This window comes from Carcharodon carcharias, chromosome 2, assembly GCF_017639515.1.
Source record: "Carcharodon carcharias isolate sCarCar2 chromosome 2, sCarCar2.pri, whole genome shotgun sequence".
In the NCBI taxonomy this organism is placed as follows: domain Eukaryota; kingdom Metazoa; phylum Chordata; class Chondrichthyes; order Lamniformes; family Lamnidae; genus Carcharodon; species Carcharodon carcharias.
The window spans coordinates 148045318-148071804 of record NC_054468.1 but is presented as its reverse complement, the minus strand read 5'-3'; the positions used below and the strand labels follow the sequence as shown (position 1 = coordinate 148071804).

Below are 26487 nucleotides of genomic sequence, written 5' to 3'. Positions count from 1 at the left end.
ATTAGAATGTGGAATCTGCTATTATCGTTGAAACCAGTTCAATCACAGCATTTAAGTGCAAACTAGATAAGCACTTAGAAGAAACAAGAAGAAAGAAATTTAATAGCTCCAATGTGGAGACAGTGACTCCACATATGCAATGAGCTTGAATTTCTTGGAATTAAAACATTTTGTTAGCTAGATGGAATTTGTTCCTCCTCTCTCCTTGGCCTGTTTTCAATTAGCTGCCACCACTGGTATGGCAGTAGTGAGGTATAGCTGCATGTCTTCCATTCCAACTCTCTATGGTAATGTGTCCACCAAATGCAATTTTGCAGATGTTTCTGTGTCATTTCAGATCATCAGGCAAATAGTGACAAGCGAACAATGCACTTGTTGCCATAAGTTACACAGAATTTATATATAATCATATATATTGTGTTTTCCTGCTTCTGCACTTCACCCTAGAAAGTGTAACTTTCATGCATTGACATAGCTGGCTGTCTTCTGCCCCCTGCTATTGTCCATTTTGAAGTCTTTCGTCTTCAACTCATTCCTGATGCTTGTCTTCCACTTGCTTTGATGGCCCCAGAAATCATGATTGAACCTGAGGCTCCAGCGTTTTTATTTCCAGTTATCCTTCATCCATGTCGTCATTGCACTTCCAAGTGGCATTATTTGTTATTGTGAATCTTTATATTGACTGTGAGCTGTGCCTTTGCTACCTTCCTGTCTGACATGACTTTAAGAGACTGTCTGAACCTCTGCAAAATGAAATTGCCAGCTATATCTCACTACTGCCAGATCTTTAGGGAAAATAGCCAGAAAGTGGCACCTAATTTAGTACAGTGAACCCTGTTGTAGAAATTTGTTCAGTTTGCAGTCATCTTGTTGCCGCACTATATACATGAAGCAGTAGTGTGCCTATAGATTCTGACACCTAGCAGGAGGGAAGTAATTATAGAAACACCATATTGGATTTCAGGACTAAAATGGTGTCAACAAGAAGTTGCATTTATATAGCACCTTTAATGTAATTAAACACTTCAAGCCCCTTCACAGGAGCATTATTAGACAAAATTTGACAGTGAGCCAAAGATATTAGGGCAGATAACCAAAAGTTTGATTGAAGTGGTGGATTTTAAGAAGTGACATGAAGGAGGAGGGTTGCTTGGTTTAGGGAGGGAATTCCAGAACTTAAGGCCCAGGCAGCTGAAGGCTAGTAATGGTGGAGAAGGAAATTGATAATGTATAAGAGACTAGAATTAGAGGAGCACAGAGGTCTCAGAAGGTTGTGGGGTTGGAGGAGGCTGTAGAGATTGTGATGTTGGACAGCAAGAGATTGACATGGGTGATTTCCCTCCCAGATTTACTATGCACTAAGCTCATATATGAATTTGCTTATGAACTTGGCAAGGCGTATGCTATCCATCCAGTGTCAGAATGGGCTGACAGTGGATACAATGGTAAAATAAAACTATACTTCCTTATACTGCCTAACTGCTGGTCTCTGGTTTAAATAAGCTTTGAAAGATTTGTATAAACAACAGTTGCCTTTTGCTAGCACTGATTTGCTTAGGGAGGTAAAGCCTATAATGATATGTGGTTGTTCTTGTTACAGATTCAGTCTTCTGTGAGAATACTGAACCTCGCTCCATTGAAGGCAGACAAAGGAGAGCAAAACAAACTTTTGACGAAATGATGAACTACATTCCTGGTAAGAAGTTAATGAACTTTATTCCAGGACACCAGTGCCAAAATGACAAAGTCCTTTTGCTGAGAAACCAAGAGCCATACTAGAGGATACTATGAGGGTTGAAGAGTTGGCAAGAAGATGAGAAAATTAAATATTAACTAAATAAAAACAGTTTTCATAGTCTGAAGTGTGGCAGGAGTTCTGCATTCAGGTAACCAAAGCTGTCACCAAGCAAAAGGAAGCAGAAAAATATTGTATTATTTAAATTGCTGCCCCTTGAAACATTGCAAGTGAGACCTGAAACAATAGATATTTGTTTATGTGATGTGTGCGTCGCTGGTAAGACCAGCATTTGTTACCAACCCTAATTACCCTCCAGAAAGTGGTGGTGAACTGCCGCCTTGAGCTGCTGCAGTCCATGGGTATAGGTACATCCACAGTGTAGGGAGCTCCAGGATTTTGACCCAGCAACTGTGAAGGAACAGTGATATAGTTCCTACTCAGGATGGTGTGTGGCTCGGGAGGGACTTGCAAGTGGTTGTGTTTCCATGTGTCTGCTGCTCTTGCCTTTCAATATGGTAGAGGTCGTGGGTTTGGAAGGTGCTGGCAAAGGAGTCTTAGTGAGTTGTAGATGGTGGACAGGCTTGGGGAGCCAGGAGGTGAATTATTTGCCATAGAATTCCCAGTTTCTGACTTGCTTCTGTAACCACAGTATTTATATGGCTGGTGCACTTCAGGATCTGGTCAGTGGTAACCCCTCCCCCACAGGATGTTTTTGATGGGGGATTTGGCAGTGGTAATGCCACTGAACATCAAGGAGCTGGAACAGTCAGTAGTACTTTCTTATCTATGTCACCCCTTAAGGAAGGAAGCCTTTACCCATCAGTGAGAGAGGCCACTAGGCCATCAAATTCAAACAGTTAAGCATAAATGAGATTAGTGCTGATTGCGTGATTCTTTGTCCCACACTGTCTGTTCTGTTCTCACTGGGTGAGAAGTGAGGCAGACAGTTACTGAAGAGTAATGTGGAAGATGATGCAGACTTTATGGCCGGTCAGTCAACCTAGTTTTTAATCGATTTTTAAACATTCTCAGATTTTATGAAGTCTTTCCATGCCCTAAAGGCTTTTTTATCTCTAGCCCTCTAGCCTCAACTATTCCAATCTGCCTTCCATCCTCTGTAAACCTGAGATCATCCTGACTGATTTGCCTGCATCCTAACTCACAGAGCCCTGTATGCCCATCATCCCTGTGCTTGCTGGCCTACAGTGGAAAAATCTTGATTTTTAAAATTCTTATACTTGATTTCATATCTCTCAATGCCTTTAACCCCCTCCCCCAATGCCTGGAGCATCCTACGTTAGTCGTCTGTGCTCCTCTTCATGAAGTTCCTCTAGCACAACCCTCAATTTGATTGCTCCACCATTGGTGACCTTGCCTTCAGCTGCCTTCATCCTAAGCTCTTGAAGTCCCTCCCTAAATCTCACTGTCTCCATCCCCTCTCTCTTCCTTCAAGATGCTTCTTAAAATCTATTCAAGCTTTTCGCCCCCTTTCTTAATAGCTCCTTGTGTTTCTGTTTGATTACTTTTCTGTAAAGCATCTTAGGACATTTCATGTTATAGGCACTACATAAAGTCAAGTTGTTGTTGCACATTGAAGGAGCGATGCTTTTGTGACATTACAGTGGGCTTGGAGCTGAGAAAACTCATTTGGGTATGGATTCAAGCAGATAATTCAGCCTGGAACTGGGGCAATATTTAAGGACAGTGTAGTTACTTACAGTGGCCTGGGACAGCTGGAGACTGAGTAGATAATAGGGTCTGGCCAGCAGCAGAAATCCTAATGTTTCCTGTTTTGGCACACCTGAGCCTTTCACTACTCCCTTAGACTTTTGACATGTCAAAATGCCTCTTGCATACAACTGTCCTGAGACCCATTCTAGACGAGATCAAATTTGCCCTGCAAATTTCTTGTTTTACATTTTTAAACAGCAAATGTAATGCAAAAAAACTTCAGCATTTCGGTGAATAGCTTTCATTACCCTTTTTCGTAGCATCTGCTACTTTGATTCTATTCAGCTTTGGTTGTTGGATCCATGTTTTTTTCCCACCTTTCTAATTCAATTTTGAATACTGTGAAAGACATTTCATTTGATCCACTGAAGTTGTCATGGGGGGCGGGGGGGGGTGTTGTTTGAAAGAACTGATAATTAAACCAGTCTTGAATCTCTGTTTGTAATAAAGTTCAATTTTTTCATATTGGCTAGGCTTTTATTGACTGGAACTGCATATGCCCACGACCATTTATGTGCTTTAACGTTGCTCTCACAGGTGTTTCATGTTCTGGGCTTACATTTTTCTCAAACAATTCAGTGTCTCTAACGAAAGCATTTTGCATTGCAAATTTTAAAAAGTAACGGAAATGACTAGCCCTGAAAAAATGCAATTATTTTAATATTTGTATTTTTACACTGAGTTTACAAGCAATTTCACATACCTGTGTTTTCATCTTCAATTCTGCAGCGTTCTGGCAATTTTTTAAATGCTTTAAGTTAAATATTTTGTTCCAGTACCTTTGAGAGACATGAAAATCAAGAGACAAAAGGGAAGGAGGAAATTAAATCAGTAAGGAAAAGGTACTGGGAAAACTATTCAGTAAGGAAAAGGTACTGGGAAAACTATTAGAATTAAAGGCTGACAAGTACCCTGGATCTGATGGCCTGCATCCTAGGCCCTTGAAAGAAGTGGTTACAGAGATTGCAGAGGCATTGGTTGTGATCTTCCAAAATTCCCTAGATTCTAGAAAGGTCCCAGTGGATTGGAAAATCACAAATGTGATGCCTCTCTATTCAAGAAAGGAGGGAGACAGGAAGCAGGAAAGTATAGGCCAGTTGGGCTAATTTCTGTCTTAGGGAAAAGGCTAAAATCCATTATTAAAGAGGCCCTAGCAGGACATTTAAAAAATTACAATACAATCAGGCAGAGTCACCATGTTTTTGTGAAAGAGAAATAGTGCTTGACTAATTTATTAGAGTTCTTTGAGGAAGTAATAAGCAACATGGATAAAAGGGAACCTGTAGCTGTGGCGTACTTAGATTTCCAAAAGGCATTTGATAAGTTGCCACATCAGAGGTTACAAAATAAGAGCTCATGGTGTAGGGGCTAACATATTAGCATGGCTAGAGGATTGGCTAACTAAGTGGACAGAGGGAAGAGATAAATGGGTCATTTTCAGATTGGTAAGCTGTAACTAGTGGAGTGCCACTGGGGCCTCCGCTATTTATGATCTATATTAATGACTAGGATGAAGGGACCAAATGTATGGTAGCTAAATTTGCTGATGACACAAAGAAAAGCAGGAAAGTAAGTTGTCCAGAGGATATGAAGAGTGTACAAAGGGAGTGAGTGGGCAAAAATTTGGCAGTTGGAGTATCATGTGGGAAAATGTGAACTTGTCCAATTGACAGGAAGAATAGAAAAGCAGTGTATTATTTCAGCGAAGAGAGACTACCCAACTGTGTGGCACAGAGGGCTCTGGATGTCCTGGTACATTGAATCACCAAAAGTTAGGATGTTGGTACAGCAAGTGATTAGGAAGGCAAATGGAACGTTGTTATTTATTGCAAGGAGAATCAAGTGTAAAAGTAGGAAAAAGCAAAATACTGTGGATGCTGGAAATCTGAAATAAAACAGAAAATGCTGGAAAAACTCAGCAGGTCTGGCAGCACCTGTGGAGAGAGAAAGAGTTAATGTTTCGAGTCCGTATGACTCTTCTGCAGAGCATTTCCCTCTCCACAGGTGCTGCTGGACCTGCTGAGTTTTTCCAGTGTTTTCTGTTTTATTATAAAAGTAGGGAAGCCTTGCTACAGCTGTACAAGGCATTGGTGAGACCACATCTGGAGTACTGTGTACAGTTTTGGTTGCCTTACTCAAGAAATTGCATTCGAAGCAGTTCAGAAAAGGTTCACTTAACTGATCTCTGGGCTTATGAGGAAAGATTGAGCATGTTAGGCTATACCCATTAGAGTTTAGGTGATCTTTTTGAAACATATATTTGCCTTCTTAACTGCTTGCTGCATCTGCATGCTTGCTTTCAGTGATTGGTGTACAAGGACACCCAGGTCCCCTTGTACATCAATATTTCCCAATCTATCAGCAACTCTGCCGTTCTGTTTTTTTCTACTAAGTGGATGGCTACATACTTATCCACTTTATACTGCATCTGCCATGTATTTACCCACTCACTCAACTTATCTAAACTGCCTTGAAGCCTCTTAACATCCTCCTCACCACTCACATTTCCATCTAGTTTTGTGTTGTCAGCAAACTTGGAAATAGTACGTTTGGTTCCCTCATCCAAATCATTGATATGTATTGTGAATAGCTAGGGTCCAAGCACTGATTTCTGCATTACCCCACTAATCACCGCCTGCCAATCCGAAAAAGACCCATTTATTCCTACTCTCTCTTTCCTGCCTGCTAACCAATTCTCAATCCATTACAATATATTACCCCATCCCCATGTGCTTTAATTTTGCACATGAAGCTCTTATGTTGGACTTTATCAAAAGCTTCTGAAAATCCAAATATACCGCATCCACTGGTTCTCCTCTATCTATTCTGCTAGCTACGTCCTCAAATAAACTCCAGTAGGTTTGTCAAACATTATTTCCCTTACAAAAATCCATGTTGACTTTGTTTAATCCTGTTGATATTTTCTAAGTGTCCTGTTATCACATCCCCTATAATACACTCTAGCATTTTCCCTACCAGTGACGTTAGGCTAACCAATCTGTAACTCCCTGTTTTTTTTTTTCTCCTTCCCTCCTTTTTTAAATGGTGGGGTTACATTTGCCACCCTCCAATCTGCCGGCACTGTTCCAGAATCTGTAGAATTTTGGAAGATGACAACCAATGCATCCAATATTTCCATGGCCGCCATCTTTAGTACCATGGGATGTAGATTATCAGGCCCTGGGGATTTATCAGCTTTCAGTCCCATTAATTTCTCCAGCACTTTTTTTAGTAACACTGATTTCCATTAATTCCTCCTTCTCACTAGACCTTTGATTCCCTAGTATTTCTGGGAAGTTATTTGTCTTCCTCCGTGAAGACAGAACTAATGTATTGTTTAATTGCTTTGCCATTTCCTTGTTCTCTATTATAAATTCTCCTGCTTCGTACTGTAAGGGACCTACATTTGCCTTCACCAATCTTTTTCTTACATATTTATTGAAGCTTTTATAGTCCTCTTATGTTCCTTGCAACTTTATTCTCATACTCTATTTCTCTTCCCTTAATCAATCCCTTGGCCCTCCTTTCCTGAATTCTAAACTATTCCCAATCCTCAGGCTTTCTACATTTTCTAGCATATGACGTCCTCTGGACGTGGGACAGGTAACCCAGCTTATGTTGAATAATTTGAAATTTTGGATAATTCAATTTTTGCACAAAAAATGACTTTGGATTATCAGGAGTAAAGTGTGCTTCACTTCTGAAAATACTGTTCTGTAAAATAGTGTCCCATGCACTGCCTCAAGATGGGATTTGATGAATTTCCCAGACTGAGGTGATGTCTGACCACTGGGGTTGTTCTGCAGTTGCTGAGGATGAGCCTTCCTCTTCAGCAAGTGCCTGACTGCTGTCTTGTGCCTCCTATTGGCACAGTTGACATCAACAACGCAGCAATACAGAATGCTAGTAGACATGAATCCATTACATGGCACAAAATACTAGAGTCTACCCAAATAGCTCGAGGTTAGAAAAAGAAATTATTTAAAGGATCTTATTTCAGCAAAGCATATCAACTACTTATATTTACTTATATTTGTATCAGACCTAAGATTTAATCATATCCAGTGTGGACTATGTGTTATTCTGGTGGTAGCAAATACGTTGAGCGTATCTGAATATTGCTAGTTTTTTAAAAACCTGTTTCCAAAGCAATGATCAGCTGTTTCTTTACTTGGCAGATTTTTTTGTGAAGTGTATTGGGGAAGAAGCCAAGTACGAGGGAATTAGACTACTGTTTGAAGGACTGCAGCAGCCAGTGCTCAACAAACAGGTCTGTTTACATAGATTTAGGGTAATGTTGCAAGTTACTTCATGCATTGAATAACTAATTTAGAATAGCTTCCAAATGACATAAGAGCAGTCTGGCTGAATGTATGGAATTTCTTCAGTTTATGTATTTTTTCCCAGACTGAATTGTGAGGAATTATCAATGTTACTTTTGCCTTTTGGGTACCTAGTGTCAGCATTATACTACCTCCCTTGTCAAGTACAGCATGGTGAATTGCAGTGTAAAGTACAAATGCACTGGTATGATTTCCTTTCGGAAATCCAAGAATAATACATCTACTGGTTCCCCTTTATCTGCATTACTAGGCTTTTTATTTGTTCATGGCATGTGCATATCACTGGCTAGGCCAGCATTTATTGCCCATCCCTGATTGCCCTTGAGAAGCTGGTGGTGAGCTGCCTTCTTGAACCACTGCAGTCCATGTGTTGTAGGAAAACCCACAGGGCTGTTAGGAAGGGAGTTCCAGGATTTCAACCCAGCGATAGTGAACAAATGTCGATATAGTTCCAAGTCAGGATTTGAGTGACTTGGAAGAGAGCTTGCTGTTGGTGATGTTTCCATGCATCTGGTGTCCTTGTCCTTCCAGGTGGTAGAGTCGTGAGTTTGGAAGGTGCCACTGAAGGAGCCTTGGTGAGTTGCTGCAGTGCATTTTGTAGATTGTACACACTGCTGCCACTGTGCATCAGTGGTGGAGGGAGTGAATTTTCAAGGCGGTGTATGTGGTGCCATTCAAATGGGCTGTTTTGTCCTGGGTGATGTCGAGCTTCTTGAGTATTGTTGGAGCTGCACTCAAGGCAAGTGGAGAGTATTCCATCACACTCCTGACTTGTGCCTTGTAGATGGTGGACAGGCTTTGGGAAGTCAGGTGGTGAGTTACTTGCCTCAGAAATCCCAGCCTCTGACCTGCTCTTGTAGCCACAGTATTTATATGGTTGTTCCAGTTCAGTTTCTGATCAATGGTAACGCCCAGGATGTTGATGGTAGGGGATTCAGCGATTTAATGCCATTGAATGTTGAGGGGCAATGGTTAAATGGTTACACCCTCATAAAACCTTATAAATTTGTCAAACACAATTTCTTTTTTGCATATTTATGTTGACTTTATCTGATCATAGTATGATTTTCTAAGTGCGTTGTTAAGACTTCCTTAGAAATAGATTCCACCATTTTTCTGATCACTGATGTCGTTCCCTGTTCTCTCTCCCTCCTTTCTCCCTTCCCCCCCCTTTCTTGAATAACGGTGTTGCATTTGCTAGCTTTCAATCCTCTGGGACTGTTGTAGAACCTAGGAAATTTTGGAAAATCATACTAGTACTTCCATTATTGCTGCAGCTATTTCTTTGAGAACCCTTAGATGTAAGCCATCACATGTAGGGGATTTGTTGGCTTTTAATGCCTCATGTTTCTCCAATACTTTTTCTCTGATGATGTTAATTACTTTAAGTTCCTTACTGTTATTAGCCCACTAGTTACCCTCTATTTCTGGTTTGTCATCTGTGACTTCTAATGTGAAGATAAACAAAATATTGGTTCAGTATCACTGCCATTTCCTTATTCCTCTTAATAATTTCTTGTGTCTCTGCCTCAAAGGGTACATGGTTTGTCTTAACTATTTTGTTTGAAGGGTTTAAATTAATGAGGTAGTATTGGTTGGGCTGTCTGTAATTAAAGTTGATAGGATACCAGGAACAGATGAGATGCATCCAAGGAAACTGAAGGAAGTGCATGTGGAAATTGGGGAGGCACTGGCCATGTTTTTCCAAGTCTTCCTTAGGTGAGGAGAACAGGAGAATTGCGAATGTTACACCCTTGATCAAAAAAGGATGTAAAGATAAGCTCAGGAACTACAAGCCAGTCAGCTTAACCTTGGTGGTGGGGAAGCTTTTAGAAACAATGACTTGAGACAACATTAATAGTCACCTGGGCAAATGCTCCTGTGCTCTTTCAGAATTATATCCTCTATTTTATATTGCCTTTCTGCATTATTTCTACCAAAATGAATCACTTCCCACTTCTCTATATTAAAATTCATCTGTCACTTGTCTGCACATTCTACCAACTTGTCCATGTCTTTTGAAGTTCTACAGCATCCACTTCATGGTTCACAATACTTTCAAGTTCCATATCATCCGCAAATTTTGAAATTATGTTCTGTATAGCAAGGTGTCTAGGTCATAAGAGCAGTGGTCCTAACAGCGACACTTGGGGAGCTCCACTATAAACCTTCCTCCAGCCCAAAAAAACAACCATTCATCCGTCCTCTGTTTCCTGTAACTCAGCGAATTTTGTATCCATGTTGCTGCTGCCCCTTATTCCATGAATTCTAACTTTGCTCACAAGTTTGTTATGTGGCACTTTCAAATGTCTTTTGGAAGTTCATGTACACCACATCAACAGCATCACCCTCATCCTACCTCTCTGCTGTTTCATCAAAATACTCAAGCAAGTTAGTTAAACACAAATTTCCCCTTACCGAATCATGCTGGCTTTCCTTAATTAACCTGCATTTGCTCAAGTGTTGTGCATAACTCATTGAAGGTGGCAGGACAGGTTGAGAGAGCAGTTAATAAAGCATATAGTATCCTAGGCTTTATTGATAGGGGCATAAAGGGCAAGAGCAAGGAGGTTATATTAAATCTGTATAAAACACTAGTTTAACCTCAGCTGGACTATTGCATCCAGTTCTGACGCTTTACGAAAGATATGAAAGCATCGGAGAGGATTCATGAGATTGGTTCCAGGGATGAGGAACTGCATTTGTGTTGAAAGATCGGAGAAATTGGGACTTTTTTCCATGGAGAAGGGAAGGTTGAGAGATCAAAATCATGAGGAGCCTGGTCAGTGTAGATAGGGAGAAACTGTTCCCCTTGGTGGAAGGATCAAGAACTAGAGGGCACAGATTTAAGATAATTGGCAAAAAAAACAAATGGCAACATGAGAAGCTTTTTCACACAGCGAGTGGTTAGGATCTGGAATGCACTGCCCGAGAGTGTGTTGGAGGCAGGGTCAATTGAGGCACTCAAAGTGGAATTGGATCATTATCTGAAAAGGAAAAATTTGCGGGGCTATAGGGGAATGGCATTAGGTGAATGGCTTCTTTCAGGGAGCCAGCATTGAGATGTCGGCTCAAATGACGATGACCTGTGCTGCAACCATTCTATGATTCTGTTTACTTGCAGAAGTTCTTTCTTTAGCTATAAATAAGAGGACAGAATGTATGATTTTAAAAAGGGAACTGGGTAATGTCTATTCTGCTGTTAAAATTGATTCAGTTATTTTCCCCACTTCATTTGAAGACTACATTTGCTCTTGACTCCCTGTTTTTAATGTTCCTGTAATTGACTAACTTTTAGTAATGTTTTAATCTTGTTACTAAACAAGTTGGTGTAACCCCATGCACTTTGGTACTAAAGGAGGGCCATCTGCGTGTTACTTTGTCAAAATTTCAATCCAAAACTGCAGTGCTATTTTCTTAGATCTTCACTGTATTCCAATAACTTTGAAGCAAACTACAGAGTTTTCATAGTTTTAAAAAAAACATGTTAATGTATGTGGCTGCAAATGCCGACATGAGCAATGAAATTTATCAGTGGTGATCAGAGCATAGTTTTGTATATATGCCAATCTTTTTGAACAGTTATTTAATCATTTACAAATACAGCTATAGAATGCATGCTTGAGGGTTCTTAGCCTTCACCATTAATTATGAGCTGTATTGATATTATCTGGTTAGATTGTCCACATGTTATTTCTGCAGATTGACCCTCTTCTGTTTGCCCTGGGGTTTTTACTTGAGGTGGATGGGTCAGAAAATAATTTATGTTTAAAATGTGCTATAGTAATGCTTGGGCCAAGAATATAAGTTAAACCTGTATTGGCTGGTGTTTGATAAACCCAGGCCTCCTATGCAAAGTCTGTCAACTTTGGTAAATCTTTTTTCACTTATCTGCAACGTGTGTGATACGAATGAGTAATATCTCCTCTTTCAAGCCCTTTAAGATCAGTCTTGCTGTGTAGCTCTTCATCTCAGCTCTTGACTGTCTTACATATTCTCTTTCTAACTTAGGAAGAGAGAATTGTCTCTCATGTAGTTAGCTGCCTTGTTAGTCCAACAGTACATTTAGAAATGGGTCCACTTGTTCATACACAAAGGGGAACCAGTGGATGTAGGATATTGGATTCCCAAAAGGCATTTAACAAGCAAAGGTTATTACACAAGATAAAATAAAGGTTATTACACAAGATAAGAGCTAATGGGGTTGGGTGTAATATGTTAGCATGGCTAGAAATTGGTTTATGGATTGTGTCTGCTGTGGCTTACTTGGTTGCCTCTTAAGTGACAATGTTTTGGGGTCAAGTTCCACTCCATGGTTTGAGCAAAAAAAGCAAGGCTGACAATCCAGTGCAGTCCTGAGGAAATGTCTCATGGTTGGATGTGCTGTCTTACGGATGAAATGTTAAACTGATGATAATCTGCCTGCCTGGGTGGATGTAAAAGCTTCTGTGGCACTATTTTGAACAAGAGCAGGAGAGTTGGGGAGAGGCAGTGGCATAGTGGTAATGTCACTGGACTAGTAATTCAGAGGCCCAGGCTAATGTTTTGGGAACATAGATTCAAATCCCACCACAGCAGTTGATGGAATTTAAAATCAACTGATAAATTCTAGAATTAAAAGCTGAAAGTGAGCACAAAACCATTTTTGATTGTCATAAAAACTCATCTGGTTCACTAATGTCCCTTAGGGAAGGAAATCTGCCCTTACCTGGCCTGGCCTACATTTGACTCCAGACCCACCAAGCTCACCTTATCCGTGACTCTTAAATGCTCTGTTGTAGCCAACCGCTAGGAAGTCTAAAAGGAATGAAACTCGGCAGACTACCTGGCATTGACTTAGGCACCAGAAACAGCATGGGAAAACCCAACCCTGTCGATCCTTCAAACTCCTCCTTGACAACATGGTGTTTGTGCCAAAATTGGGAAAGCTGTCCCACAGACTAGCCAAGAAACAGCCTGACGTAGTCATATTCACAAAATCATATTTTATAATGTCCCAGGCACCACCATCACCATCCCCACCGGCAGGACGAACTCAGCAGAGATGGTGCACAGTAGTATGCAGTCGAGAGGGAGTTACTCTGGGAGTCCTCAACATCGACTCTGAACCCCATGAATTCTCAAGGCATCAGGTCAAAAATGGGCAAGGAAACCTGCTGCTGATTACCACCTACTGTCCCGCCTCAGCTAATGAGTCAGAATTCTTCCATGTCAAACAGCTCTTGTAGGAAGCACTGAAGGTGACAAGGGCACAGTATGTACTCTGGGTGGGTGTCCATCATCCAAGATTGGCTCGGTAGCACCGCGACTGACCAAGCTGGCTGAGTCTTAATGGACATAGCTGCTAGACTAGATCTTTGGCAGGTGGTGAGGGAACCAACAAGAGGGAAAAGCCTACTTGACCTCATCCTCACCAATCTACCTGTCCATGAAACTATTGGTAGGAGTGACCACTGCACAATCCTTGTAGAGATAAAGTCCTGTCTTCACATTGAGGATACCCTCTATTGTGTTGTGTGGCACTACCACCATGCTAAATGGGATAGATTTCAAACAGCACTAGCAACTCAAATTGGGCATCCAATAGTTGCTGTGGGCCATCATCAACAGCAGAATTGTATACACCCACATATCCCCACTCCACTGTTCCCATCAGGCCTGCGGTTCAACTCTAGTTCAATGAAGAGTGCAGGAGGGCACGCCAGGAGCAGCACCAGGCATATCTAAAAATGAGGTGTCAAACTGATGAAGCTGCAACACAGGACCAAATTGCGGTAGCAGCGTGCAATAGACAGAGCTTAGCAAGCCTACAACCAATGGATCAGATCTAAGCTCTGCAGTCCTGCCACACCCAGTCACGAATGGTGGTGGACAATTAAACAACTCAGTGCAGGAGGAGGCTCCACAAGTATCCCCATCCTCGATGAGTGAACTCAGCACATCGGTGCAAAAGACAAGGCTGAAGTGTTTGCAGCCATCTTCAGCCAGAAGTGCCAAGTAGGTGATCCACCTCGGCCTCCTCCTGAAGTCACGAGCATCACAGATTCACAGATACCAGCCTTCAGCCAATTCAGCTCGCTGCATGTGGCATCAAGAAACGGCTGAAGGCACTGCAAAGGCTTTGGGCCCTGACAACATTCTGGCAATAGTACTGAAGACTTGTGCTCCAGAAATAGCCATGCTCTTAGCTAAGCAGTTCCAGTACAGCTACAACACTGACATCTACCCGGCGATGGGGAAAATTGCCTATATAAATCTGGTCCACAAAAAGCAAGACAAGTCCAACTCCGCCAATTACTGCCCCATCAGTCTGCTTTCAATCATCAAAGTAATGGAAAGTGTCTTCAACAGTTCTATCAAGCAGCACTTAGCAATAACCTTCTCACTGACGCTCAGCTTGGGCTCTGCCAGGCCACTCAGTTCCTGACATCAGTGCAGCCTTGGTCAAACATAGACAGAAGAACTGTATTCAAGAGATGAGAGTGACTGCCCATGACATCAGATATAGCAAACAGTCAGGCAGAATGGTGTGGTCTCCCCAAAGCTCTGTACATTGCAACAAAGCAAGAAACATAGTTAGCATGCAGGTACAGCAAACGGTCAGGCAGAATGGCATCATGGCTTTATTGCAAGGGCAATACAGTACACCAGCAAGGAAGAATGGAGTCCCAGGGTTTTGATCCAGCATCAATGAAGAAAAGACGATTATAGCTCCAAGTCAGAATGGTGTGTGAATTCAAGGGGAACTTGCAGGTGGTGGTATTCCCACAAGCAGGCTGCTTTATCCCAGACAATGAGTTTCTTAAGTGTGGCTGCAAGAGCAGGTCAGAGGCTGGGAATTCTTTGGAGAGTAATTCACCTCCTGGCTCCCTAAAGCCTGTCCACCATCTAGAAGGCACAAGTCTGGAGTGTGATGGAACACTCTCCACTTGCCTGGATGAGTGCAGCTCCAACAACACTTAAGAAACTCATTGTCTGGGATAAAGCAGCCTGCTTGTGGGAATACCACCACCTGCAAGTTCCCCTCGAATTCACACACCATTCTGACTTGAAGCTATATCGCCTTTTCTTCATTGATGCTGGGTCAAAACCCTGGGACTCCATTCTTCCTTGCTGGTGTACTGTATTGCCCTTGCAATAAAGCCAACATGCCATTCTGCCTGACTGTTTGCTGTACCTGCATGCTAACTGTGTTCCTTGCAAAAGATCATTCAAGCCTTGTTGCAACATACAGAGCTTTGGGGAGACCACACCTGGAGTGCAGTGTGCAATTTCGGACTCCATGTCTAAGGAAGCATATTCTGGCCTCAGAGGCAATGCAGCAAAGGTTCACTGTTGACTCCTGAGATGAGAGGTTTAGTAGAATAGGCCTATACCCTCTGGAGTTAAGATTGAGATGATTTCATTGAAACATGTAAGGTTCTGAGGTGGCTTGATGCTGCCAGACCTGCTGAGTATATCCAGCATTCTCTGTTTTCATTTTAGATTTCCAGCATGACTATACTTTTGTATTGATCATTTAAATCTGTTAAAGGGAATTTCTTTGCTCAGAAGCTTGTGAATCTTTGGATTTCTCTACCTCAATGCTGTGGATGCTCTGTACTCATGGTTGAGAGAGATTTTTGAAGTTTTGAGGAATCAAGGGAATTGAGATGGGATGGGAAAGTGAAATTGAGGCCCAAGATTGACCATGCTCTTATTGAGCAGGTTGGAGGTTGGCCTGCTTGACTTTGATATCCCCAATGTTTAACTGGTGGAAGCTGAGGTTTGACTAAGACTGGATAGCAATCAAGCAATATAGGGGCTAATGGGTTGACTTGGTAATGGAGAAAAAGAGCTGGTGGATGTCAGCATACATGAAGCCAGCTTCATTTTTGCCATGTTCTCTGAAAAACTCCTATTTTAGGTAAAATTGTAAATTGTTTCTTGATTTTAGTTAACAAAATCATGGAAGTAGACAGATATCAGATGTGCAGTTTTGGATGAGAAAAATGGGCATTCCTTCCCTTAGTGACAAGAATTTCACTGCACAAGCCTGCAGATGTGAGGTTTTAGAGTGAGGCCATTTCATTGCCTAACTTAGGTCAAGAAATTCACCTTCATGTTGTTCAGTGCAGGCTGTGCACTTTAGATTTGAAGGTAACAGTGACTGATAAATCTTTAGGAAAATGTTGATGTCGATGTATTTAACAAATATTTGTATGAGAACATAAGAAATAGGAGCAAAAGTAGGCCATTCAGCCATTCGAGCCCGCTCTGCCATTCACTGAGATCATGGCTGATCTACTTCAACACCATTTTCCTGCACTACCCCCTTACCTTTTGATGTTTTTAATATGTAGAAATCTATCAATCTCAGCCTTGAACATACTCAACAACCAAACCTCCATGCCATCTGGAGCAGAGAGGTCCAAGTATTCACCCCCACCTGAGTGAACAAATTCCTCCTCATCTCGGTCTTAAATGGCCTTCCCTTTATCCTGAGACTGTGCACCCTGTTCTTGACCCCACCAGACAAGGAAAACATATTTCCTGCAATCAACCCTGTCAAGCCTTGTAAGAATTTTGTACGTTTGAATGAGATCACTCGTCATTCCTCTAGACTCCAGAGAATAAAGGCCTAGTCTATTTAATTTTTCCTCATAGGACAATCCCTCCATCCCAGGAATTATTTTAGTGAACCTTCATTGCACTTCCCCTTTGACAATATCTTATGTTAGGTAAGGAGACAAAAACTGCACACAATGGTCAAAGCTGTATATAGTTGCAGTAAGACATTTTTACTCCAATACCCAAATCCCCTTGTAATAAAGGCCAACATACCATTTGCCTTAATTGCTTGCTGTACCTGTATGTTAGTTTCTGTGAAGCATGAACAAGGACACCCAAGTCCCTTTGAAGTTCCATACTTCCCAGCCCCTCACCATTTAAGAAAATACTCTGTATTTGTTTTTCCTACCAAAGCGAATAACCTCACATTTCTCCACATTTTTCCATCTGTCAAATTTTTGCCAACTCATTTAGCCTCTCCAAATGCCCTTGAAACTTCTTTACATCTTCCTCCTAACTCTCACTTCCACCTAGTTTGTCTCATCTGAAAACTTGGAAACGTTACATTTAATCCCCACGTCCAAATCATTGATATAGATTGTGAATAGCTGGGGCCCAAGTGCAGTATCCCACTAGTTGCAGCCTGTCGACCTGAGAATGATCCATTTATTCTTACTGATTTCAGTCCATTAACCAGTTCTCAATCCATGTCAGTATATTACTCCCAATCCCATATGCTCTAATTTTGTTTAATTTACTTTTAATTTTGTTTAATCTTGTGTGAGACCTTATCAAAAGCTTTCTGAAAATAATGTACCACATCTACCGGTTCCCCCTTATCTATTCTGCCCGTTACATCCTCAAAAAACTCCAATAGGTTTGTTAAACCTGATTTACCTTTCATGGTGATGTACTTAACAAATGCTGCTATCAGTTCAAGCTCGGTATACTGAGCAAGGCCATTGTTGGGGGAAAATACTTGTGATGAGACTAAATAGCCTGAGACCATAGACTGGTTAAGACTGGCAATTAGTTCCCAACAAAGCCAGAAATAGTTTTTAAAAAATCTTTCTGCGTTAGTAAATAATTTTAGATTTCACATGGTTCAAGTATTTATTTTACTTTTATTTCAGCTGACATATGTATTGCTGGACATAGTACTGCAGGAGCTGTTTCCTGAACTCAGTAAGGTAAGAGCAGGAGTAGACACATCTAATTTTGTTGGTGCAATATAATTTTCACAGATTTTTGAGAGTCTGAGCACACTATCTCCTTGTCTGAACTACTTGAGTTTTGAGGAGAGGATTTAAACCCATTTTGGTTGGAGCAAAAAGTTTATGGGAGTTTTAATAAGACATTTTTAAATTATGCAATGTTTTGATGGTGAATAGGCAATGGTTATTTCTTCAGATTGAGGAGAGTTAGTGATGAGGGTTTATCTTGTTATTCAAAGTTGTTGGAGTATGGAAAGCCTTGGCGAAGCAGTATTGCATCTTTCTTGAAAACAGCTACATTTTTGAAACAGGAGAATATACAAGGCAGTAGGATTCATTTTGGATTGGACAGTTACAGTGGGCCAAATGGTTTGCTTTTCTGATGTAAATTTCTGTGGTATGTCTGAACCACTATTCCCTTCTCCACTTGTTTGGCTCAAATTCTCTCACTAGTGGTTTCACATATATAGTTCAGATATTTACATAAATATCTAAAATGGCTACACTTCAGTCTCATTTTGCATGTCTGAACTCTCCTTCTCTCTGAAGGTTTCTCTCTCCCTTCCCTGTGTCTGACCACAATAAATTGCACAAGATCTATGTCACACAATAGTGGATCTCTTGTGTCATTGCTCAAGGTAAGACCTTGGATGCATTATCTGCCTGAACCTGTTTGTGTCACCTTTTGTGTTGGACATTGTGTCACACTCTCTTCATTCTTATTATTTATTTATTCCACTTGCTTTATGTACTCCAGTGGCCAGAATGCGTCACATTTGTCACTTACTACTTCACTGTTATTCTGTCTTACACTGTCTGCAATTTCTTTGTCCTTTTTAAGATGGGTTCACAGTATATTATTTTAGGAATTTAGCTATCACTGGGTAATATCATTTACCTGCAAAGTTAATCTGAACCAATATAAGACTGCAGAATGCAAATTAAATATTAAGCAAGATTCTTCTCTTATAAATTTCCTGTGTAATTTGAGTCACAACTGGAGGGAGACTTAGAGGGCTCCACAGGAAACATATAGGAATGAATTGCCCAACACTGTCTCACCTTATATCTGTGGGTCAAACATTGGTCTAGACCAGGGAGGAGAATCATTTCAAAGCTTTCATTTGGCAAACTTGGACAGCAATGAAGTACAGAGATCACTACTGTTGTTGAAAAGAATGACATAAATCAGAATGGTTGTGATCAAGAGATGCTAAACTTAGGGTTTAAAAATCTGAATATTATCAGAGGAAGGGAAAACCTAGGGAAGATGAGTTCCACAATTTTGTGTTTCTGAGAAAGAATACCCTTATTTCAACTGAGTGAGGATGCAGAAGGGGGAAGAGCCTTAACTATGGGGAAATTATAGGAAACTTCTGAGTATTGCTATCCAGAGTAGTATCAATAAGATAGAAAATTTGACTTTGAAATGAGGTGAGGAGGATTTCATTGTGAAAGGCAAGCTTTTTTTTTGTCTCCCACATCTAACTACAAGAGAAATTTCAGAAGGAGCTCTTCGGCAGTGGGAGCAGCATGTAAAGCCTTGGTGAACTTGGGTTTGGTAAAGTTGATAAAGACGATACCAAAAAAGAAATGCAGTTTCTTGTGATGAAGATACGAGAGGTTCATTTGGGATCAGTTGTGATTATAAAGTCAAGAATGTTGATACTATCTACTCTTAATGCAAATTCTGATAATTGAGAAGATTTCAATGCAGAATTTCCATTTTGCTGTTGCTTACATTGTTGGATAATTCAATTTCTAGCACGAAAACATTGGTCATAGAAATGTGCAACAAGACCTGAGTGTCCTCGTACAGCAAAGGAGGACCAAGGGATTGATTAAGAACGGGATAATAGAGTACAAAGTAAGCTTGCGGGGAACATAAAAACTGACTGTAAAAGTTTTTATAGGTACGTGAAGAGAAAAAGATTGATGAAGACAAATATAGGCCCCTTACAGTCAGAAACAGAGGAATTTATAATGGGGAACAAAGAAGTGGCTGGCTGACATACTTTGGTTCTGTCTTCACAAAGGAGGATACAAATAACATACCAGAAATGTTGGGGAACACAGGGTTTAGTGAGAGGGAGGAACTGAAAGAAATCAGTATTGGTAGGGAAATGGTGTTGGAGAAATTGATGGGATTGAAGGCCGATAAAGCGCCAGGGCCTGATAATCTACATCCCAGAGTACTTAAGGAAGTGGCCCTAGAAATAGTGGATGCATTGGTGGTCATCTTCTGAGATTCTATAGACTCTGGAACAGTTCCTATGGATTGGAGGGTAGCTAGTGTAACCCCACTATTTAAAAAGGGAGGTAGAGAGAAAACAGCGAATTATAGACCAGTCAGCCTGACGTCAGTAGTGGAAATAATTCGAGAGTCCCTAATAAAAGATTTAATAGCTGAGCGCTTGGGAAAACATTAGCAGAATCGGACAGAGCCAGCATGGATTTACGAAAGGGAAATCTTGCTTGACAAATCTACTGGAATTTTTCGAGGATGTCACTAGTAGAATTGATGAGGTGGAGTCAGTGGATGGGTTTACTTGAACTTGCAGAAGGCTTTCGTCAGAGTCCTACACAAGAGATTAGCATGTAAAATTAAAGCGCATGGTATTGGGGGTAGTGTATTGAGATGGATAGAAAACTGGTTGGCAGACAGGAAACAAAGAGTAGGAATAAACGGGTCTTTTTCCGAATGGCAGGCAGTGACTAGTGGGGTACCGCAGGGATCGGTGCTGGGGCTCCAGTTATTCACAATATAAATGATTTAGTTGAGGGAATTAAATGTAATATCTCCAAATTTGCAGATGACACAAAGCTGGGTGGGAGGGTGATCTGTGAGGAGGATGCAGAGATGCTTCAGTATGATTTGGACAAGCTGAGTGAGTGGGCAAATGCATGGCAGATGCAGTATAATGTGAATAAATGTGAGGTTATCCACTTTGGTAGCAAAAACAGGAAGGCAGATTATTACCTGAATGGTTATAACTTGAGAGGGGTGAATGTGCAACGAGACCTGGGTGTCTTCATAGACCAGTCGCTGAAGCATGCAGGTGCAGCAGGTGGCAAATGATGTTGGCCTTCGTAGCAAGAGAATTCGAATACATGAGCAGGGATGTCTTGCTGCAATTATACAGGGCCTTGGTGAGACCACACCTGGAATATTGTGTGCAGTTTTGGTCTCCTTATCTGAGGAAGGGTGTTCTTGCTATAGAGGGAGTGCAGCGAAGTTTTACCAGACTGACTCCTGGGGTGGCGGGACTGACATCTGAGGAGAGATTGAGTCAGTTAAGATTACATTTGCTGGAGTTTAGAAGAATGAGGGGTGATCTCATAGAAACCTATAAAATTCTAACATGACTAGACAGGGTAGATGCAGGAATTATGTTCCCGATGGTAGGGGAGTTCAGAATCATGGGTCACTGTCTGAGGATACAGAGTAGACCATTTAGGACTGAGATGAGGAGAAATTTTTTCACCCAGAGTGGTGAGCCTGTGGAATTTGCTACCACAGAAAGTAGTTGAGGCCAAAACATTGTATGTTTTCAAGAAGGAGTTGGTTAGAGCTCTTGGGGTGAAAGGGATCGTAGGATGTGGGGAGAAAGCGGGAGCAGGCTATTAAGTTGATGATCAGCCATGATCATAATGAATAGCAGGCTTGATGGGCCGAATGGCCTCCTCCTCCTATTTTCTATGTTTCTATAAGGAATAGTCTGGACAACTAACTGACTAACAAAATACTGGAATTGTTGGAGCAAATTTGCAAGTTATTTGTTTGTAAATAACTGTGATGGGCACCCATTGTGCATTGAGGAAGGATGATCCTGTCTGACTAACTCTCTTGACCTTTGAGGAAATGGCAGCCTAAGTGGATGTCAAAGTTCTGTTATGTTGCATGTATAGATTTCTAAAATCCTGGATAAAGTACTATATGAAAGTCTGTAAGAGTTTAAAGTAAAATTTGAAGGTTGATGAAGAATTCTCTGAAAGAGAAGTGAAGAGCATTAGTTTGCGGAGTGATGCCTGGTTAAGTGGAGTACCCCGAGGATTTGTGCTGGGGCCCCTACCATTACAGAAGGCAGAGTTGGGATTGATGGGTCTTTTTCAGGTTGGAAAGTTGTAACTAGTGGAATGCCACAAGGATCAGTCCTAGGGCCTCAATTATTTGCTATCCATATTAATGATTTGAGGAGGGGGCAGAGTGTAATGTATCCAAATTTGCTGACGGTACAAAAATAAGTGGGACGGCATGTTGTGATGAGGACGTATGGAATCTGCAAAGGGATATAGATAGGTTGAGTGAGTGGGCAAAAACTTGGCAGATGGAGTTTAATGTAGGAAAGTGAGGTCATGCACTTTAGTAGGGAGAATCAAAAGGCAGTCTGTTATTTAACTGGAGAGAGACTCCAAAAAAGTGCAGCACAGAAGGATCCAGGTGTTCTTGTGCATGAAACACAAAAGGTTAGCATGCAGCAAGTAATTAAAAAGGCAAATGGAATTTTGGCCTGTATTGCTAGGGGGTTGGAGTTTAAAAATAGGGAAGTCTTGTTACAACTGTACTGTTGGTGAGGCCGCACCTGGAGTACTGTGTACAGCTTTGGTCCCTGTATTTAAGAAAGGATGTACTGGCATTGGAAGCAGTTCACTAGACTGATTCCTGAGATGAAGGGATTGACTTATCGAGAACGGCTAAACAGGTTAGACCTTTACTCATTACAGTTTAGAAGAATGAGGGGTGACCTTATTGAAACATACAAGATTCTGAGGGGGCTTAACAGAGTAGATGTTAAGAAAATGTTTCCACTAGTAGGGGAAACTCAAACTAGAGGACATAGTTACAGAATATGGTGACATTTATTTAAAACTGAGATGCGAAGGAATTTCTTCTCTGAGGGTAGTGAATGCCTGGAATTCTCTACCCCAGAGAGTTGTGGAGGCCAGATCACTGAAAGTATTTAAAGAGGAGGTATATAGATTTTTGAAATATCGGGGAACTGAGGTCTATGAGGAGCTGTCACCAAAGAGATGAGGCCCAGGGTACATCAGCCATGATCTTATTGAATGGCAGGGCAGACTTGAGGGGCCAAATGGCCTACTCCTCCTATTTCTTACGTTTCTAATCTATAGCAACAGGCTTGATTCAGAAAATTAATATTTGTTGATAAAATTCTCAGATATTTGGAGGGCAGGGGATCGAGTCATTGATGAAGCAACTGATCTTGGGTCTGGTCAAAATTTGCACCTACATTGAATTCAATTTGACATAGTTAAGCTGATAAACATTGGATGAAGAGAATACTTGAAGAACGATGTTAACTAGCTTGGAGAGCGAGCCACGTCCTTTCATTGCAGAACCACACTTGACAAAGCAACCAATGTTGTGTTACCTTGTTAGATCAGTAGAGAATAAGCCAGAGAACAATGCTGAAGTTGTGTAGTGGCTGGCATTAGGCGACATGTTGAGTGAGTTCAGTTCTGATCATTGTGGTACAAAGGAAGCATCCATGCCCTAGAAGGAGTGCAGCCAAAGTGTGGCTCAGGTGATTCCACGAGCCAGTTATGAGGAAGGATCAGCAAAACTGGGTCTTTTCAGCCTTGGAAATAGACAATAGAGTGGTCTTGATGTATATAAAATACAAAGCGGAGGTGAATCCAGCACCCTACTTCAACCTAAACCATGTCTGAAGGACAAAATTCATAGAAACAAGAAAAATACAAGTTCAGGATGATGTTTGGGAACAATTCTTGTGCAAGCTGCTGTCGTTACAAAGAGTTCCAGGTTAAATGGGAGGGGAAGATCTCGAGTCATTCAAAAGGAAGCTAGGTGCTGTGTTGGCAGTGCCAATAGATTCTAGGGAAGGATGAGCTATTTTGGCCAAGTGGCCTCCCTCATCTTTGCTTCTCTTTGTGAGCAACGATGGAGTGATCAAATGTAAGAGGTGGTAGCTATTGATGAAACTTGCAGAAGAGACAAAAAAATTCCCTTGTAGAATTGCAAGTGGGATTCTGATTGTTCCATTGAAAGTTATGGAGGATATCCAGATGGAATAATTCAGCCACTAAACTGAATGGAATGGAGATTGTTTGCAAGGGCTTGTGATCTGAAGGATATTGATGAATGTGGAGTAGAGTCGTAAACAAAGTTGTGGATAAGAATTGGAAGATGAGTGGAGTTGATCAAAAGGGAGGAATGATATTTTCTAAAATTTTGATGGTTATTATGGTGGGCGATGTTTGGTGAATAGAATATTTGTGTGCTTCAACCCAGTACCAGTACTGAGAGCTCCAAGGCCTGGTACAGCATGACTCGCATGCCTACTAAAACATTGTTTAATGTGTCCCTAACATTTTGCTATGGATGGCAATCAAAGCAAAGGGCTACACATTCCAATGCCAGCTACTGTTTGGTCTCTGAGCCGGTAAGTCAGTGTCCAGTAGTGTGTGGTTTTGTTTCTGAGGCCTTATGACTTTATTAATAGGGGCTGAAATCGTGAGAACGAAAGCTGAAAATATCTCTGCTCTAAATACACCTGTGACCTGTGCCTGCTTCAAAGTATATTGTCTAAATGGTCTTCTGTATATTACAGGTGCAGAAAGAGGCAGCATCTGCTTCCCTGTGGAAATGAAGAATACTGCTACCCATTTCCCTATGAGAGACCTTTTTTTAGGAGCTGGAGTGCAATAGAGCCATGCTGTTTATATTCCGTGGAATTATGTGTATGAATGCTGAATATTTTTAGTGAGACTTGTGTGTAAGTAAATGTGAACATTAATTTTATGAAATTTGTGCTGTGAATGTGAACATTAATTTTATTTGAAAAATGCTGATTTATTTTCTGAACATGTGTGCATTCCACTACACCACACCAATAAAGGATACTGCATCATTGTATTGTGGAAACCCGGATAATCCAGTGACTTTATCTATAGTTGGATTGAGCATTAAGTCTAATGCTCTAGAAGACTGAGTTAAGCAAAATTTGTGTATTGTTTTGTAATCTGATCCAGACAGATTGGCAAGTAGACAATATGCCGATCTTGTTGATGCACATGGAATGTGGCTGGTCTGAGACCTTGATAGCACTGGATTTGAATTTACAAATGCATAATAGAATATAGACAGAAGCCCATTGAAGTGTTGTGAGCAGACGATGGTTGCACTGCCAAGATCATGTGGAATGAATCCAAATGGCTGAAGACTGACTTCTGTGATGGTGGGAATCTCAGGAGGAGGCCAAAGTGATCACCTGCTTGGCTGATAATGGTTTCAAATGCTCCAGTCTTGTCTTTTGCATTAGTGTGCTGGGCTTTGCCAGCTTTCAGGATGAGGATAGTCATGGAGTCTCCTTTTATTAGTTGTTTACTTGTCCACCATCATTCACCTCTGCTACAGCAAGACTGCAGAGGCTTGATCCTATCTGTTGGTTATTGGATCGCTTAGCTCTGTCTATTGTATGCTGCTTCTACTGTTGACACGCATGTAGGCCTGCCTCGTTGCTTTCCCAGGTTAGTACCTCATTTTTCGATATGCCTGGTGGTGCACCTGGCATGCTCTCCTACAGATCTCATTGAAGATTGAGGGATATACTGGGCAGTTTGGGGTGATGTAACCTTTCTCCTGCTGATGCTGTCCCTCAGTGCCTCATAGATGCCCAGTTTTATCTACCGCATTTAACACAGTAGTGCCAAGCAACTGGATAAAGTTTGTGCTCAGAGTAAAGATGAGACCACTGTGCAGTGGTCTTTCCGACCAATACTGTCATGAATAGATACATCTGTGAAGGTAGATTGATGAAGTCAAGTATATTTTTCCCTTGTGCTGGTTCTCTGACCATCTGCACAGTTCCCATCTGGTAGTTGTGTCCTTCAGGATTCAGTCAGCTCAGTCAACAGTGGTGCTACTGAACCAATCTTGTTGACGGACATTGAAGTCCCCTATCCACAGTACATTCTGAACCCTTGCTATACCCTGGCGTTCAACAAGGAGTAGCACTAATTCTTTAGTTGAGAGAGGGTGGTAGGCGGTAATCAGCCAGTGGTTTTCTTGCCCATGTTTGACCTGATGCCATGAGATTTCATGAGGTCTGGAATATTCCCAGGGGCACTACATCCTGACTGTGTACCAGTGTACCATTACCTCTGTACTATCTGTCCTTCCTGTGGTGAGACAGTACAATGGCCAGGATTGGCAATTGAGGATTCTGGGATATTGGCTGAAAGGCATGATTCTGTGAATATGGCTTTGTCAGGTTGATGCTTGTCTAGTCTGTGGGACAGTTTGCCCAATTTTGGCAGAAGTTCCCAGATGTTAATGAGGATAACAATGCAGTTCATGTTAAACTGGAGTGTTGCGCACTCATAATATGGATTGTGGTCCAATCAGTAAGAAACAACCTCTAATGTAAACAATGACCAAAGTACCTCTGGATTAAAAAGTATTTTTAAAAAAAAGCACTTGCTGTTTGTCTGCTGCCCAAATTGAGAGTGAGGATTACTGCTTGAAACTTTCAGAACTATGTACTATGAGCATACTTCATAACTGATTATTCACAGCTAGCATTTATCATTGTCAAGCAAGTACAGTATTTCCTGCACATTAAGTTATTGCAAAAACAAGATGCATAAAACCAAAAGATGTGATTCACAAATTATTTCAAGCATGCTGGTGTCCTTTTATTATGGCATTGACTGCTCAGTTTAGATGGTGCTATTCCCTGACTTCTTCCTCCAACCTCTAAGTTTCAGCTCATCAGTCATCCCTGACCTTGCTTATCTACGTTAGCTCCTGGTCTCCCAGTGCTCCAGATTTAAAATTCTTATCCTTGTGTACAAATCCAATCATGGTTTTGCAACTCCCTATCTCAGTAACCTTCATTCCAATCCCTAATCTCTCTTCCTCAATTCA

General features: G+C 41.2%; 1 protein-coding gene across 12 annotated transcripts in view; it reads left to right on the top strand.

The window, feature by feature from the left end:
• snx14 (sorting nexin 14) overlaps positions 1 to 26033 on the top strand; it is a 148589-nt gene extending 122556 nt beyond the window's left edge. For 9 of the 12 annotated variants that reach the window (XM_041212468.1, XM_041212452.1, XM_041212410.1 and 6 more), the window contains 4 exons: positions 1601 to 1696; positions 7648 to 7739; positions 17496 to 17552; positions 24170 to 26033. In XM_041212468.1, the coding sequence (XP_041068402.1) occupies positions 1601 to 1696; positions 7648 to 7739; positions 17496 to 17552; positions 24170 to 24208 (284 nt within the window). In that variant the 3' untranslated portion in view covers positions 24209 to 26033. The remainder of the gene's footprint in view (positions 1 to 1600; positions 1697 to 7647; positions 7740 to 17495; positions 17553 to 24169) is intronic. The other 3 variants (XM_041212438.1, XM_041212424.1, XM_041212429.1) reach the window with 3 other exon arrangements.
• The last annotated feature ends 454 nt before the right edge of the window (positions 26034 to 26487 follow it).